General features: G+C 42.3%; 1 protein-coding gene across 1 annotated transcript in view; it reads right to left on the bottom strand.

Moving 5' to 3' along the window:
- Positions 1 to 6,757: 6,757 nt before the first annotated feature.
- Positions 6,758 to 18,615, bottom strand: part of ITPK1 (inositol-tetrakisphosphate 1-kinase) — a 125,839-nt gene continuing 113,981 nt past the window's right edge. The window contains exons 7-10 of the mRNA XM_065751316.1: positions 15,936 to 16,101; positions 14,062 to 14,129; positions 12,464 to 12,626; positions 6,758 to 7,356 (exon numbers count right to left, since the gene is read on the bottom strand). Coding sequence (XP_065607388.1) covers positions 7,034 to 7,356; positions 12,464 to 12,626; positions 14,062 to 14,129; positions 15,936 to 16,101 — 720 coding nt within the window. The 3' untranslated portion in view covers positions 6,758 to 7,033. The remainder of the gene's footprint in view (positions 7,357 to 12,463; positions 12,627 to 14,061; positions 14,130 to 15,935; positions 16,102 to 18,615) is intronic.

The raw sequence follows: 18,615 nt of genomic DNA, 5'->3' as shown, positions 1-18,615 counted from the left end.
CCTCACTACCACCCACTCTGGTGACCCTCCCAGCTTCAGCACAGTCTTGCATGGCTCACAGGGCTGAGGAGCCCAAGTGTTGGGTGAGAACTTGAGCTGGGATGATTGGCTCCTTACTGTCTGCCCAGGCAAAAGTTTGGGACCCACAGACTTTCTTCAAAGAGAAGGACAGAGCTCAGGGCTGGGCAAGACACCTGTCCAGCTGGTAGATGCTTGCTGCCAGTCGCAGCAGCAGCTCTGTCCTTGGATCTGACACAGAGTGCTGCTCTGCAGGCAGTGTTTTCATGGGGCCACTTCCTGAACCTGCCCGTTGCTTAGCAAAACTTAATACTGCTGGGTGAGGCATCTATCACTCCTGCACTAGACAAAACACAATCCTGGTTAAAGACCCCACTAGGTTTTGATTTATCAGCCTATCCCCATCAGGATCAGCCCAGAAGGCAGCACTAGGAATAAATCCTTGAGCACAGCAACAGCCTGAATCCCAGTGACATCTAGATGTGCTGCGCAGTCATTATATAAATAGCCTACTTCCCTTCCCACTAGTCTTAGAAATCAAAGCCAAACCAACAAAACCTTGATAGAATAAGGGGGAACAGCTTTAAACTATAAGAAGGGAGCCATAAGTTACATGTTCTGAATAAATTCTTTACGCAGAGGGCAGTGAGGCAGTGGCACAGGCTGCCCAGAGGAGCTGTGGACACCCCATCGCTGGAGGTGTTGAAGGCCAGGTTGGAAGGGGCACTGGACAGCCTGGTCTGGTGGGGGGCAGCCAGCACGTGGCAGGGGGTGGAAACTGGATAATCTTTAAGGTCCCCTCCAACCCAAGCCATTCTATGATTCTAACCAGCCGTGTTCATCACTAGAGCTGGTATAAGCCCAAAGTAACTAACTGCAAACAATGACACTGAGTAAGCTTCCCATACTGAGCTGCTCCCACCACTCCCCTACCCACTCATAAAGAGAAGGCGAAGTAAAACTTGTTATAAGGCATTTATTTTCATTATGTGTTGGAAAGGGACAGTTCTGTCTTCAAAACAAGTACAGAGAGAATGCCACAATACCTACTGCATATTGCTTTACTGTTAAAACCAAAACATTGTCCATCACAGGTGCTTGGCAAAAGAAAAAAAAACCCACAATATATTACCATCAAAATCACTGCTGTTAGATGAAAGCACCATCTCCATTGTCAGATCTGATCAGTCATGCAATTGAAGTAAGATGCCGAGCAGCAAATACTTCTATTTTTTTTACAGTAAACCATGATTTTTATTTTTAAGGGTTTTATTTTTAAATCATTCTAGACAAATTTAAGTACAAAATGGAATTACGTTTCAGAAATCATAGTGAAGAGGGCTGAAGCAAATCACAAGACACACGTGTTAACACTGTACAGCTGGATTTGAACCTGGATATTGACGAACTTGTGAAACCTGGCACAGATGAAGAATGGTCCCCAGGCTTCAGCCATGCTTAAGTGGGGAGCACAGCTGGCGAGTGAAGGAGAATATCCAACACGATCCACATGTGAAGAGCCACTTGTTTCAGAACTGCTGGGATCCCAAGGAACTACTGTTACTTGATTTTAAGAACGACTGCATTTTAGTTCTCACAAAGGTATACACAAAGCCGTATCACATACTGCATGAGAAATAAATAATAAAAGATACATCTAATACAGCTTTTATTTATTTATTTTTTTACAGCACTGACTTTACAAGAGGATAAACAACTTATTTTTAGGGGCTGCTAACATCCGAAACAAAGAAGTCACTATTTTATACTCAACATATGCTCAACCTTTTAATAAATTTATATATGTATATATGACTTTTCACACAAAAAAATGTTAAAATAATTTATATCTAAAAAACTACTGTGTAAAGAATGAAGGAGGAAATAAAAAGTGGGTTTCTTTAAAAAGAAGAGGAAGACCCGGATTTCACAAACTCCCTTCACTGTTCCAGCTATTTCTTGAGTTTCAAGAGGTTTCCAGGCCATCAATCAGAACTTCATAACACTCGGGGAGCCCTCTGCAAACTCCAGGCACGCTGGGCAAGGCCAGTGTCTACTGAGCTCACGGCCCGTGGGCAACTGCTGGCATCAGCCCCAGTGGATCCAGGGTGAGAAAATTGGAGAGAAAACATCTCCCCAGGTTGCTAGAAAGAATAACGGAGCCAACTCCTGGCCCATTGGTATCGCAGTGTGCCCTGGCCAGGACTTAAACCCCAATCTCCACCTACCTCTTCTCACCTTTCTTCTTCATCATAGAGTATGTTTTCTTAGAAAAGATAACTTTTTTCTTCCACAGGGAAAATGCACTGACAGAGAATGGATGGACCAGACCCCAGCAGTCCCCGGCACACACAGCAAGAACACTTTGGAGCCTTTGCTTGTTACAGATCCTATCGTGCCTGTGTTGCTGAGGAACTATCACTCTTAACACTTTCACCTGCACCCGGAACCTCTCAAACTTCAACAGTCTTTAGCAATTAGCATGGTCATGTAAACGTGACAGAATCCACAGAGGACGCGGGACCCACCCTGTCGAAAGCTCAACTTTTGGTGGCCTGGGTCCACACAGAGTGAACAGGGGAAGGAAAGGTAGTGAAGATATGGAAAGTACTTTTCTGGAGGTTACATTCCTCTGAAATAGGTATTAAAGCAATATTACAAATAAAATCATCAACGCCTGTGCCACACATGAGAGCCAGAGGACATTATATTGAAGGAAATATTTTAATCTACACGAAGCATTTTCACATCCTGCTATTACGAAGCACACGGTTGCAACACCATAAAGTAATTGTATACTGAATACAAAAATCAATACATCTCTGACCGGAAGGAGGGAGGAAATGAAAGTTAGTGGAGTAATGCAAGTGAACTCCTGCAGTGTGCACATGGGGAGACGGCTACAAACTCAAAATAGACTCTATGCACTAACAAACCAAACCCGAAGATGTTCTGCACCACTCTGGAAGGTAAGGCTCCAAGTGAGCGAGAAGAAGTCTGACCAAGGTCACTGCTGCCGCACCAAAACTTTGGGAAACCTGCATTAGCTTCAGAGCTGCTAAGCCTGGAATTTGTTGGACGGAAACAAAAGTTCCCACTTTCCTTTGTTTTGCTCTTTTTCTGGTCGGTCAATTCAAGCACCTCTGGCCACCTGCATTCAGTTGCCCTTGGGCTGTGCTGTGCCGCATCAGCCCTCAGCTTGAGCCATCCTCCTGACTTCCCTCCTCTCCCAGGGCCCCAGAATGCGGCTCTTGGTTTGTACTCATCAGGAGGACAGCAAATGAAGCTGATGGTTCTCATCCGAATAAGCTGTTGCAGACTCCTCTGCACAAACACTGTCACATTCCAAATGGGGATCTCTAAGCAAATTTCTCATTCCAGTGGTGTGAATAGGTCTGGAAGAGCCAGACATGTGGTTACCAAAGGCAGAACAGCTGCAGGCTAAGCATGTCAGCACTGGCATACGTGGTCAGGCTGCATTTCTGCACTGGGTTTTCTGCATGACCCAAATGCCCTGAGACAGTCACATCAAACCCAATGTAACATGGCAATATCAGCTACAGGGAGAGGATGATGGTGACAGCTCTGCATTACGGGCACGAATAATACCATTTAAGTTCTCTTCTATAGGGGATATCTTCATCTATCAAAGTCAACTACATAATTACAGTGGAAATCACAGTCAAATCTCCCTCACGCTGACAGTAAACCTGGAGACATTCCAGCCAAACTAATGGAGATCTTGTGGATACCGGTAACAGTGAAGCAGAACAGAAAGCTAACTGGTGACCACATCATTTTAACTTAATTGCTCCAATCAACACAGCAGCAATAGCTATGCCTCTGAAAACACAGCAAAACCTTTTCTAATCCACAACAAGAGAATTCAAACAAGACATTATGGAAAATCTCCCTCAGATTGTCTGCAATTTTAAGAGCGAGGGTATTATGGTATGGTCTAACATTACTACATTTCCTTACTTTAAAAAACAAAAACAAATAAACTATAGATCATGAACTAAATTACTGTGAAGCTTATCTTAAATCAAAGCTATCTTAAACTTATCAAATGAGGCAGCAATTCAGAAAAGCACTTTAGCACAGGCTTAATAGCGTTCGTGCGCTCGAATGTTTCACAGTAATGTTTGACTGGACACTTGGTAGTTTACAGTTTTGGCTTTTAGAAACTGGTCTCCTGATTTGCCTGTGTGACTGGGCAACATTCTAATCCACGAGCCACAACAATAATTTCTGCAAGGAAATATAGCAGTACAGCAATTGCATGGTAATTTATGAGAAAACTCAATCATAATGCCACATCACAACAGGTACTTGCATATCTGCACCTGGTCAATTAAAGTGATACAGACACATTTGATAAATAAGAAATAAATTACAGACTATGGGAAAAATGTCACTGATCACACCAATGACCTAAACTTCTTCTCTAGTTACAGCCAAGGTCTGGAGTAATATTTAAATATAGCATTTCTGTAAGCCTTCAGAGAATTACAAAATAAACTTTTAACAATCATTTGTAAACAAGTTTAAAATGCACAATTATATTTCAGTAGTTTATTTTGGAGAAATAAAGCAGTGCAAAATAGGCCAACCAAAATTCAGAAGGCAGCCAGGAAAATAAAATTCTCATCTGATGTTCTAACTAGGAAACAGCATACAGACATTTCAATTGGATCCGACACTCAGATTCATGTAAACATACTTAGTTTGAAAGGTCTTGAGTTAACTAACCCAGTTTTAACACCATCGCTTCTTCCCCAACACCGAATTAAAAACAAGATAAATCAAAACAAAACAACCCCGAGCCATAATTAAGGGAGCAAAAGGCAAGTCTACAAACACTCCACCAGCTGGTTACAAGAAAGTACCATACAAAAATAAGCACTGGCAAATTCCTTCCTGAGGGTATCTTTTGTTACGCACGTAACATAAAAACACTTCTTTTATTTTCAACAAACAAAAACAAACCTCACACTGTAGATGTCAATTCTGTTTCATTCACGGCTTTATGAAAGGTTTGGTCTATCGTGAATACTCGTATAAACCCACACCTATGAACATCTCACTCACTCACACTGCTACGACCCAGGCCAGCAAGCTGCACTCAGTGTGGGGTTCAGCAGCCTCGAAGCACACAGGGATTGCCAAGACAGCCCAGCTCGGGGCTGGTCTGAACAGAAGAGCATTTATTTATACTGTATTATGTGCACCCTGGAGTTCTACAGATACCACACTCAAGAGGCCCTCCTCTCCTGTGTAGACTGTCCCCAGAAATGCAATCCCAGCTACAGAAATCTCCCTGGGGTGGCACTTGGGGAACAAACCCAATCTCTCTCAGATTAAAATGAGCTTGTGTAAAATAACTGCTATGCAACGCTCTTCGGAATGCCTTCCCCTCCAGGACCTATACCACCAGGTTAGGATGGTGACACTTTCTACACAGTTCACTGCTCTCTCCGTGGTCTGCCCAAGCTTTAAGCTCTAGATTATTTCCTTTTGAGTGGTAACACATTTCCTTTTGATCTAATGCAGGATACCAACAAACTGGCATTAAATGCTGCAGTGATGGGTGCTTTACAGATACCCACTGTAGAAAGCTGGAGACTACCACACCTAAAAGCTAGGAGGTGAACTAAGGACATTTTCTTACCACCACCCCTCTTAAATGCATTTTAGGGCTTATATGGGGAAGAAAAGGCCACTTAGTCTACCAAAATAGTGTCTACGTTCTCAGCACTGATAGAGTTGGGTGCTTCCAGTTTAGTGTTCAGAATTGGCAAAAGCTGCAGGAATGCTCAGCAGCAGAAGATGCTGCCATGCTAGGAGGTGCAACAGCAGGTGAACACTGCAGGTTTACTGCACATCTCCAGAGGCAGAACGTGGCTGTGCTACTGCTTACAGATAGCATGAAGCACTCTGACAGCCTCACCTGGCAGCCTGGAGCACAGTACGCTAGATAGAACTGCTGCATACTGCTGTCTCACACAAAGGTACTCATCTGCTTATATTCAATTTGCAAAAGGAAAAAAAAAATGCAGCACCTTGGATCTGTGGAAGGCAGCAACTGTGTTACACCCAGACCAGGTGTACTGCTGTAAGGAGAATGTGTGGCCCTGGTTGGAGGACCTTTTGGCAGAGCTGTCCCAGAATCCTCACAAGTGCAATGTAGGGAGAACCAAATTCTCTGCTCAGAGATGAGCTGCTCTCCTGGAAGATGATGGAAAGAATGTTATTTCATCAACTAAATCACACAACTTAACTACCCGCACCCCTATTTCAGCCTCCAGACTGCCTGGATCAGACACATTTCACTGCTGGCGAGTGCAGCCAGAAGCTGCTGGTGACTAAAGCAAGGAGGCCTGGGGTGAAGCTGAGAAGCAGGACGTGGGGCAGCTGCTCCGTACTGAGCCCTTAACAACCGGCGTGCTCGGTCCCATCAAAGTGCTGTGGCTCACAGCAAGCTCCCTGTCAGCACCCTGACAGTGCTGCAAGAGATTTGGTTTAGCGATACTGAAGTATTCTGAGCTTTCTTTTGCAATGGCCTACCTGGAAAAAGGAATGGGAATATTTTAGGCAAAAAATCTCTAGCACTGTTACATTTATACATTCCACTTCGACATTATTATCTCCTTGATACCATGAGGTCCGATTTTAAAATGCTGGTCACCAGTGATTACAAAGAACAATAGAAACAAAAGAGCAACCCTCCCACAATGAAAGGTCTAGTGTTAAATCCCACGCGCGTGTGTAAACTCACTACAGATTTGTAATTGGAATCTGATGAAGTGGATCTGAATCACTTTCTCACCCTCCCCCCTTTTCAGACCATTTCATCAGCAAATCAGGTTAAATCAAATGGAAGGTGGGTGGTTTTTTTTAATTTTTTTTTTTTTTTTTTTTTTTGCAATTGTACTATTAGAGCCTGATCTGGTTCTGGTTCTGGGACCACGATTTGTATCCCTGTGGCTTTTCCTCAGTCCATGGCATTGGCAAGTTATTGGGAGGAAGCTTTAGTGGCCAACGTGGCGACACAGTGCTGCTGGAAGCTGGGGGACACTGCTGAGTTGCAGCCTAGTCTCTGGTGTTGCAGTTTTACTGAGCTGTTGGTCTCGTTTTCCACAATCCAGGAGGAGTCTTTTCCCATGACGCTGAGGCAGCCCGTGCTCGCGCAGCATATCCGCTCGTCCATGATCCCGCTGCTCTGCTCAGCCAGGAGCTTGCCGCGGTTTAGCTGGGTCACCTCAGGTGCCTGACCCTGCAGGACAGCGGCGATGTGGTTCAGGAGATCTGTGAAAAACTCGGAAACGCCCTCGTAACCTGAAAAGGGGGAGAACAAAGAGGAAGACGATGCAGCTGAGTAGTTCCTGCACGGTCTCTGAATGGTTCTTCTCCCACTTTATCTCTTAGGCTGTCCTCACTCTGCCAGCAACAAGAAACTAGCTCTAAAGCTCAGATCTCTTACAGTTTCCCAGCAACTTCTCAGTTAGGGGAGCCACAAGAGGAGCACAGCAGGCCCTGCCCCTATAGAAAGGCAGAGTCTGACTGAAAGAAGCAACACAGTGTGTGCCTAATCTAACCTAACTTGGCACTTAAAACATGTCCCCTGCTATGAACAAAGTCTGAAAAAACAGCCAAGGAACACTAAATATATTTCAGTGACACAGCACTGGGTAGAAACAGCAGGATTTGGGGGCAGTACTGAAACCACCTTTCTGCATGGCTTTGTTAAGAGATTCCAGACAATTCGTGGTGCAGGGTTTAACAACTGTCCTGGCTAAAACAGATGGTCAGATACCAGGACATACTACATTTTTCGTGATGGCAGGAGCGCAGAGCTCTTGGTTCACTTTAAACACTCTGGTACAGACACGGTTTTATTGCATTCATTTTAAAACTGAATCAGACACGCGACACATCTCTACAGTGCCTTAGAATGGATCTCAGCTGCTATTGCATAAGCTGAAATTGGTATCAATTTGATTTAGTATTTAGAGTTGATGCGACATTTAGTGTATGAAATGGACTAGGTTAACTGTTTTTGAATGTCTACATAAGTGTTTTGAAGGTGACCTAATATTAAAACAGGAGCAGTACATAAAGCAATAAATGGCAGTTTAAAAGTTCCATGTGAATAGAAAACCTTCACACAGATCAGCACAAGAGCAGAACTGCAGACCACGACTAAATGCACATTTTAGAACACATTAAGTTATGTGAGCTCATGGCAGAAGAGCTGTAAATAACTCAATTTGAATCTCCCTTCTCCTGTGAAAGCCAAATTCCTTTGGCAATAAGAAACCAGCTTCCTGAAAAACACAAGGTAAGAGGACAATTTACCCTTGAGATAAATGTGGTGGTTTTGTGGGGTATTTATAACCCACACATAACTAATTAACTCTTACTTAGGCTGCCACAACGCTTTGGATTTTACTGCACTCACTCATAATTCTCTTAGGTACTCCCAAACAGGTCTGATATCCCTGCTGGTCTGTGCGACATAAGCTCCTGGTTTTCCTGTAACCCTTACACGAATTCACCAAACTTAAATTAGCCATTTAAAACTTTCCAGTGGCCAGTGACCCACTCTATAACCCACCCATCAGCTGGGGACCACTGAGGCTCTTCCAGTTGGCCATGGGTGCCAGAACAAGATCTTCACCTCCCTGACAGAGGTGCTTGTAATGCTTCCTTGCTTATGTAAAAGGCATGGGATTAGCCTAGAAATCTACTCAGAGTGCTCCTGGCTCCCTGGGAATAAGCCATCTCCATAGAAACAGCTTTAATATTCAGAGAGGAGACCCATAGATCCTAGATGGCTTCATGTCTGCTTGCTGAAAACAAATCAGCCTTTTCTGAGGGCACATGGTAAACTCACAAAGAAGTTGCTTTAAATATTTTATGGGAATAAGACAGCCAGTTACAGGGTCCTGGCATCAGCAGATGTTACAGTGTAAGGAAGCTATACATTTCAGGCAAACTTCCCTCTATGCCAGCTTGGTCACTGAGAAGAAAATTCATACAGAAAAAAAAAAAAAAAAAAAAAAAAAAAAAAGTATAAAAAATACAGGGAAGGGAGTATGAGTGACCAGTGTGTCTCAGCTCCTGATCCACAAGATGGAGATGGCTGCAAACTGTGGATACTGGCTCACCCTGTTCCCTGGCTGCTGCTGCACGTCTTTCAAAACAACAACTGTGGGACATCACTGTGCTGTAGCAATAAGGCATCAAGAAGGGTAACTTAAATTATAGCTTCAGAAATCACTGGTAACAAAGTCGGGGCTCATGAATCAGGGGACCCAAGTTTTCCACACCTAAAACACAAGCTGTATGGACCATGCTGCTGCTAGCTCTACCTTCGCATAAGCCTCTGAAATCAGTATGGAAATACCTGTCTGTGTGAGGTCTTTATTTTGCCATGATGAAAATATACTCCAGTGTTCTCAGTCAGAGCATGGATAAGAAGGAAGTCCATCCAGAAAATCCACTGAAAACAAGCACCCTGACTACCCGAGCTTTGCAGAGCCACTAAGTGTCCAGAAACCCTTTTAAGCTAGTGTTACAGATGCTACACTCCTGACTTTTAGCTGACACATACCCTGGTTTTCCGCATCTTCCCTTGGGCAAAGAGAATTGGATAGCTCATAGCCTGCTACAAGCAGCTGCTGTGATGCAACAGTAAGGCTGCATGGAGCCTCTTCTCTGTTACCTGAGGTCAGACAAGCATAAAACTCACATGCTACATGACAGAACTACAGTTAAATATCTCAGCTGGTAACTACAGCTAAATATAACTCAGACAGTTTTCTATATAACAGGACACACAATAGGGCTTTTAGACATTTATCGTTAACATCTTTCCAAAGTGTCACTAATGCTAAATGAAGATAACAAATAACATCCTCCTCCAGGTACATCTGCTCTAAATTCTAATGTTAAATTAATCTCAATATGACATCCATAGAGTGGTGAGTTCAATTGAGCTCCAAGCTGGTTAGACGTGAAAGAGAACAGACAAAGGAAGCCAAGCCTCTAAGGCAGCTGGACAAGACTTTGGTCAGGCCTGGTCCCAAGATGCAGCCTGAGCTCCATGAAGGAGGCTGTAAATATGTAAATGCCCCTGAAAGGGCACCTCTCCCTCTCCCACACCACCAAGTGGCAGTACTTCAGGTCCCGAAAGCGTCTAACTTGGCTTCCATTTGGCTCTACTGCAATCCTTCCAGGACAGGATGACTTGTGGAAGAGAAGTGGAAAGCCCTTCCAGGAACTGCACAGTTTGAACCCACTGCTGACACAGCCCATCAGGGAATCCTTTGAGCAGTGCTTAATTTCAGCTTCTCATTAACAAAGAGCTGGCTCCATTGATGAAGTCAGTCCTTGCAGCTGCTCATCTTTGAATCAAACTGGCCCACAGAGGGAAATGCATCTGCCTGGGCTGAATGTGCTTTTGAGCAAAAGGGATACATCTCTGTGAGATGTAAACTTTGCCAAATTTTACTCCATTCCCTCTCCTCTGATCTCAGCAGCCTCACAGATCACCTCTGATCTCAGCAGCCTTAAGAGCAGCTCATCTCTCTCAGTTCTGCTGCCTCTTACAGATTTGAATACTGCTTTGTTTACTGAGAGCCTTCTCTCTTCCATACGTCTTGTCCCTGCTGTTGTCCTCTAGACTTTCTCCAACTAGTTTTCAACACACTGTGCCATGGTGATAAAGCCAGTAGCTATCTTCACTACTCACATGGTCACTATAAAAAAAAAAATCCTGTGTGTAATACAGTGTAGAACTGTGCACAAGAAGCTTTCCTGTGCTCTCAAGCATCTTGAAAGGAATATTAAGTTGATGTCTATTAAAAGGCCAATTACTGTGCAGACTGAAATGCAGAACTTGCACTGAATATCAAAAACTGTTGCTTTTAGGATAGACATACTGCAGAGCACAAGGCTGCAGGCAGTTCTGCAAGCTGATGCCACTACAAGGAGACATTATATCTCTGTAAGTTGCTAAATTTGCCACGAGCTGTCCCCTAGTCTGGACTTAATGAAAAGTTTCAAGAAATGAAGTTCAATCAGAAGAAACGTAGTTCAGTCTGTGCAAAGCACCAAATCTGAAACAATATTTGTGAATAAAAAAATCACCTAAAAGTACAGGATGCAAAATAGTGCAAAATGCATGATTGCAAAGAGATGTCCTGCACCACTGATTTCAATATCCAGTGACTGAAATATAAACCTTTTCATAAAACTGATTTGGCTTCATCTGACACCTAATTTAGGTTGTTTCACTGCTCTTGGCAGAACACTGTTTTCATGAGTTTGCAGACTGCATCAACACCACATGGTAGAACCAAGCAGCAAAGTGACCTGTGAATAGCAGGCCTGGAGCTTTGAGAGGAAGCCAGTCACGGACAGGTGAGGCACAATAGGGAGGACTGGGATTGAGGACTTGGATTGAAAGATAAAGAAGATCGGTGATTTAGGGCAAGACTTCTATATGTAAAGATACCTCAGTCATACTAAAAATTCGATGACAGGTTAAGCAAACCATGTAACAGCCTGCCTATGTCTCTGAAAATAAACAAAGACAGTCTGGGTAATGATACGATATTTTCAAAGAGAAAAATTCCATGTAAAACAGCATCAGAGATTATATAATCTTTCCCTATGTTAGGCTACCAAATCTAGCATAAGTGACAAAGCATTACTGGCTCCTGTTACACATGCTTGTAACTTCTAACAATTTCAGTGGTCAAGAATTTTGTTTAGATGATTCCAAGGCATACGGTGCACTAAAAAAATAGGCAAATTTTCACCTGTGCATTCTATTGTTTTATTCCAGGATCCACATACGATAGCCCACAAGGATATTTAAAACTTCATAGCAGCAATTCTGCATGTGCAGTTTTATTATCTTCCTGAGATTCCTGGTGTTGCTTTTGCACAAAACATGTTTCCGCGCGGGAATCAATTTGCACAGGAAGAGATTTTCAAGGGAACAGTTTGCTACTTCCGCCCCCTCAACACTTTAAATGGTACAGAGTCTGGAGAAAAATAATCTTAGAGGCTCTCTTAAAATAGAATGCATTATTTCTCTCCTCATTTCCAGAATGAGAGACAGACCTAGAAAGTTCAAGCCCCAGCACGCAGCCCTGTGATTCAGTTACTGAGCAACAGCATGAAACCTCCATTACAGCTGGCCACTAATCTTTGACTGTATCTCCAAAAACTACTGTTTCAGCAGCACATTCCATATCCAGATGAGGCTTTTGTCCTTGTTAGATTAAACACTGTCTGATTTTGGTAGAATTCTGCATGCTGCTCTCCCTTTCCTCACTTGAGAAATAATTATATGAGACACTGGCAGCAAAACTTCACACTGAGCACACACTGCACGGCTTCTCCATAGTATGAGCAGAAATGCCTTTCTCACCTGGGAATGCATTTATATCAATGACTGCATGCTGCCCGGTCTGATTGTTAATGATGATATCGATTCCAAAGAGGGAAACTCCCAGAGCTTGCCTCAGTGCCTTAGAGATTTCCCGGATGACGTCGTCATCTGGCCGCTCAAATACTCCTTCGATTTTATCCAGCTACAGAGGAAAAAGACACGTTACTAACAGACTCTGAAACAGTCTTGTAAGTGCAAAAAATGTCATTTCTGGGTCTAAGTCCACCAAACTTCAGAGAACTGGTGACACGAAGGAGAAACAAATAGAAACTTCTTTCATAATTCAAATCCTATGTACAGCAGAAGTTCCCCTACTCTAAAGCACCTAGTTCTTTGTTTCACATTGGTGCAGTTCCTTAAAATGTGTGACAGTGGAGGAATAAATGGGGAATCACTATTTTAAGTACTAAATCTTTACCTTAGAAAAACAAGCTCAGCTTGTTTAGCCCTGTGCTGAAGCTGTTCTGGATACAGTTCTGTTATTACAATGTAGATTACGGCCTGCCTATGTTAAAGGACTGATAAGACAGACTTGTGCCTGCTAGCTTCATCTGAACTGTACAACACAACTCTGCTGGTATCTTCAAGAGAGCAGTTAATTCAAAGGGGATAGCTTTCATGTGAATTTTCATCTATAAGTTATTCTACAGGCGTGTATTATCAAGAATAATTTGGATTACTTGTGACTGGAAGATGTAATTTGTTCACGTTTTAAGCAAGAGGTTATGCAGCAGAAGCACACCAGTATGCTTACAGAAGTGTGCATGGAACATGTATGTGTATGAGAGAGGTGGCAGGTAAACCACAAGAGCACATTCTCCACATAAACTTTAAAGTAAATTTATCCACAAAGGGATTTGTGACTAGCACAATTACAGCTTCAAATTTTACATGCACATCAGTCTTGCCTGCAATTTAAATTAATAATTGCTGACTACAAAACTATTCCCAAATAGAGCTCATGAAACAGAGAAGAATCTGGAGACTCAGTCCTTCAAAGTGTCTTTCACAGTAGTTGAGTACCCGAGGCCTTATTTGCATTCATATGTACAAAGGTTATTAAAAGGCCTGTTACTGTGGGCATTAATCTGTGCCACCTGCTTGCACGGCTGAACTCAGAAGACCCCCAGAAATGGTCCTTTGATTGTCACTCAGCAAAGCCTGCACTGCAGCCTGCTACTGATCCTCTATGGCCCTATCCAATGCAACTTCTCTGAATTTCCACATTTGTCTTTCCTCACAGAACTGAGGAAGGTTTATGCTTATGAAGCTCTCTGGACAGAGAATGGGCAGATACTTGCATTCAGACTCTTCTTCTTCCCTCGGTCTGCACTGGCTTTGGGGAGTTCAGGCTTGGTGTGTAGCAGACAGGCCTGCTGATCAGTGCTTCCACACCAGAGCTTGGTAAGGAATACCAGAAGGACACACAGCCATGCTGGTTCATTATACCAAACAGACCTCAGCTGGCAACATGGAAGCAGATAAACAGAGGAGAGCTGCTAGCTACCAGCACTTTGATAAGAAAGGACTAGATAGTCTTCCAGTTCCACTAGAGGGAAAAGAACAAGCATACTTACCGCTGTTAAGACAGATGATGATTCTGGCTTTGAGACATTGTGGCTGTTGAAAAATATCGATTCTCTGTCTGGAATTAAAAGAAGGCTGTAAATAACTGTACAGTGGACTTTAATTTCCAAAGGATGAGTCCAGGAACAGCAGGTGGCACTGCAGCCCACGGAATCCAGTCCTGGTCAATACAAGGTGGCCCCACCTGGGCCACGTTTTTAACTATGAGGAGTTAATAAAAAAAACTAGTTTTGATTCATCCATCCAGCAAAATCAACTAATAGTGAAGTTAATTTCTACCAATTTGATACACTCAATAAGACTGCTCAGATCAGAAGGCGTGCTGGCCTCTGACATGACATTTAAGAGCAACCGCAGGGCCATGTATGATAAAGTTGGGAGAACTGTGAAAAGCAAACTTAAATCTACTCTGAACTCTGAGACCACCATGTACTGCTCTTGCTTTTCCTCCCATTTAGAAAGGCCCTGTATTTTCGGTCAGCTCCAGGGAGTGCCGCACCACCAGCAGGCCTGCTAGGTAGGTTAAGGAGGTCCTTGTAGCCTGGCCCCCTTGGAATTCTACTGATATGGGAAAGAAAGCCAGATACTTACCCTAATCTGCCTACCCAACTTATTTTACATAAACTTCCAGGCAACTTTAAGGTCTTACACTAATGGATGAGATGTTAGCAAAGGCATTTTTAAAAAGATGCTTTAACATATTCTCATCCAGCAAAACCACATCCCGTCATAGTGTTTTATATGAACACCCATATGTTCAGGCTATTTCGTTTGAACAGGATGCATAGCACTCCTGCAAGTAAATATATCCAACCTATTGCCACATATACCTACAGACAAGGTCTTTTACCATAGGATCCTACTGAACTCCACATAAACTAACAATATCCTTGCGCATGGAATGCGATCGCGAGCACATATTGATATATTAAGATCAGCAGAAATCACTACGAAAAGTTACAAGAAATAGGAACTTGTTTGTTCATCTCCTTCAACTTGATCCCTTCCCCTCCTTCTGCTACCTGCTAGATTTGTCCACCTGCAGGACTCCGTCCACTGTGAGCTCCAGGGAGAACCAAGCACCTTCACAGCCTGCGTACACTTAGCGTATACCTTTGCCTAAGAAGAACCCTGTCCATTCATATTTCTGCTAGCTGATAGGGAGATCCAAGCCCTCCTAATTCCTTCTTGCTTCTGATATCCCACAGAATGTAGCTCTGAGTTATGTAGCTCTGAATTATTTTTCCACACAGGAAATTCTAGCAATATTTTAATGAAAACCTTTCATGCGACTGCCATCTCATAACATACAGGAGGATCACTGTCCTTACTGACAAGTCCACTCCTCCTGTTCTCAAACAGCTGGTATCCACAAAACAAAGGACACTTACACCAAGGTTTACAACAATGGGCCTCATATTTAGGGGAAAGCACAAGTGATTTTTAATTTAAACACACACATATATAATCAAGGTAAAAATAAGGAAAGGAAGTTCTGAAGCGATGGAATCCAGGAAATCCTCTCCAAAGCACATTTATAAACAAACTCCGGAACAAATGATGTGACCTTACTATGAAATCAGAGAATTTCTCTCTCTCCACATTTCCACATTACACAAAACACTGTTTCTAACAGGTAAGACTCTATTTACTGTTGCATAAATATTTACTATATAGATGTCATTCATATATATTCCAGAGCATTTGAGTTATCTCCCTTCTTACTGAAATAATACAGAAGAAGTAACATATAAGAACCAGATGTCTTCATTTAATTAATCTTCTCAAAGATTCTTTTGAGCTTCCTGTGAGCTGTTTGTTGCTAAGGCTCTAAGAACCATCATTTTAAATCAGCATCACGTACCTGAGATTCCAGCAGAGAAGTTCTTTAAAGATGGTCTTTTCACCACTGTGTAGGATTCCCCAACTACAAACACTTTATACAGCACAGCATTGTGGTTGATGAAGCTTTGAATGACACAAGGGGGACGGACAGCTTTCAGACCCTCCTGGTTGAAGATGATCGCCATCTGAAAACACACAGTTGTACAGAAATCCATCAGTAATCTTGTATTTACCAACAACCAGTGAGGGGGATCATCTACTGGTAGATATTTATTGACCAAAGGTGGATTCCTTCTCAGCAGCCAGTCCTACTTCATTACATTTCACTGGCACACAACTCTTCAGATACAACTGGCAGCATAACTTCCATTTTTAATGAAAATTTTATTCTCAGCCCTTCACAATTTCATTTACCCAATTCTATTAAGAATGCTACTGGAAGCACATGTTTTTAGAAGAAAAAAAGATGATAAAATACTTGACCAATACAGCCAACCAGTCTGAACAAATACAAGCTTGTATCATGAGAATAACAGAAGTGTGAAGGTGTAGGTCTTTGTGTACTATCAATATATGCTTGTCTCTGAAGCTGTATTTCCTGTGTTGTAAGCAATGGGGTTTCACCTACGTCATCAAATAACTTTTTCCAGCACCCAGTATCTCTTACTGAGAATTTGGGGCCAGTGATTTTCAGTTTTCACCCATTATTCCAAATGTACAGTTCCCTTGAAGGAACTGTAAAAAATATGCCCAAAAGGAAGTCATTTATAGGGCCTTAATGATGAACACCAGCTGCCTCAAACGATGGACTTGATGCTGAGAGGTGCAGAGAAGTGTTCTGATGTTCGTTGATCAAAAACACGGGCATCATAAATGATGTAGTGACTACACATTTAAAGGTCTGAGCATGTATTTTCTCTACCTATTTAACATTCTGCTTTGCACCTTATCTGGTAGATGACATAGTATCACAGAACCATCTGTATATAAGCATGATGACTCAGGAGATTAACATTTTCTAAGTTAAGTCAGTGTAAGCATTCAGTGTCTACTTGCAGCTGATGCTCTTATTCTGTCTCTACTACACCAGATGCCAGTTGTTTGACACACAGGCTGAATTTGTGACTGGTGATAACCTCTGCAAGAAACCTACTCTAGCCAGCAGCATTGTCCATCAGGCTGAATCAAAGCAATATCATCAACTCATTTGTCTTCCACTGTTGGCAAGAACAAGAACCACTGTTCTTTTCTCCTTGTGCACAGACAGTTGGCTTTATAATATCTACAATATTATACTGGCAAAAACTATGTTATTCCTGTCCTTCAAGTGTTCTCTGCAAATATTAGTTAATTAATTCCTGGAAACCACTCCTTCAGGTACTTATCACTTTTTTTTTTTTTTGCAAGTGTGAAAACTCAGGGAGTTTATATTCTCAGCACAGAACTGACCCACCATAGAAACCACATGAATTTTTTCTTCTGCTCTGTGCTGACAGCCCCATGGACTAGCATATAACCCATAAAACTCCCGTGGTGCTGTGTTACGCTGGTTCACTGGGATGTCTCATTCCTTTAGCATGCATGAATACAGATCCAGGAATTTGCTTGCAGGGTGTACTTGCCCTTTGTCATCTAGCACAGACCTGCTGTGTCTGGCAGTAACATGGGAATTGTATTTTATATCATAATTTCCAAATGGCATTCCTTGTAACAGAGGCAGAGCTCTTTTGAAGGCAAAACAAAATATTTGGCAGCAAAAAACTTTAATGTCAATGTCTTTAAGGAATTCAGTCTGAAAAAAACCAACACAATGGTTCCCTGCTTTTTATTCCTGTCTGCTCAGTATTTAGAAAAAAGACACATTCTAGACATGTTTTTTTTCACATCATGGGTCCCACTGATGTCTTAGAGCAACTTTACCAAAGGACAGTTGTGTTCTGACCTACTAGCAGCAGGGAAGGAGAACCTTTAGGCATCGTCTGTGTTCCATTTCTAACAGAAATGGTGCTGGCAAAGTAGGGTTCAAGAGCTGAGCTGGCTGATGCAATTTGCAGTGCAGAAGCCATGTGGAACCGTGGGACACGAATACTAACAGCACCTGACCTAACTAGTTTATGTTTTCACAGCAAAATATGAAGTCTGCCAGACAAGGCTGGCACCAAGCCCAAATTCAAGCCTGTACCTTCAGCTGGCCCTGTTAGCCAGCACTTGATCTTTTTGAATAGTCATCTTATGAAGAAAAACAGATTTGTGACCAGATTGCATTCTAGTTTCGTTGTCAACTTTGCAGTGGGAATATCTCTACAGTGAATTAAGCAATTTAGCAAAAGCCAAAGGAGGAGCCATTAATAAAACAAGTAACAATTTCTCTCTTCTAGAGCTACTATCTTTTAGACAGACTGTACTGTAAGCAGACTATTTATTCTACACTTCCCTTGCCATTACTACCCATAAAATAACATTTACAAGACAGTTCCTCTCTGATTAGAAATATAATTTTGGATCTATAAATATAATTTTGGATCACTCCTGAGAACATAGCAATTTCAAAAGTAACTATTACTACTAAATATGTAAAATGCCATGCTAGACTTTGGGCTTCTTTTCAGGGGACCCTTCTTGGCTCTAGTCTTAAGTTCAAGTGATAAAATGCAGCTAACAATTATATTTTAGTCTAATTTTTGCTGAGAAAATGGAAT

This window comes from Cyrtonyx montezumae, unplaced genomic scaffold (genome assembly GCF_038088225.1).
Source record: "Cyrtonyx montezumae isolate F1298 unplaced genomic scaffold, pur_monq_1.0 scaffold_10, whole genome shotgun sequence".
NCBI classification, from domain to species: domain Eukaryota; kingdom Metazoa; phylum Chordata; class Aves; order Galliformes; family Odontophoridae; genus Cyrtonyx; species Cyrtonyx montezumae.
The sequence above is the reverse complement of the archived record's forward strand: the minus strand, read 5'-3'. Positions and strand labels throughout refer to the sequence as shown.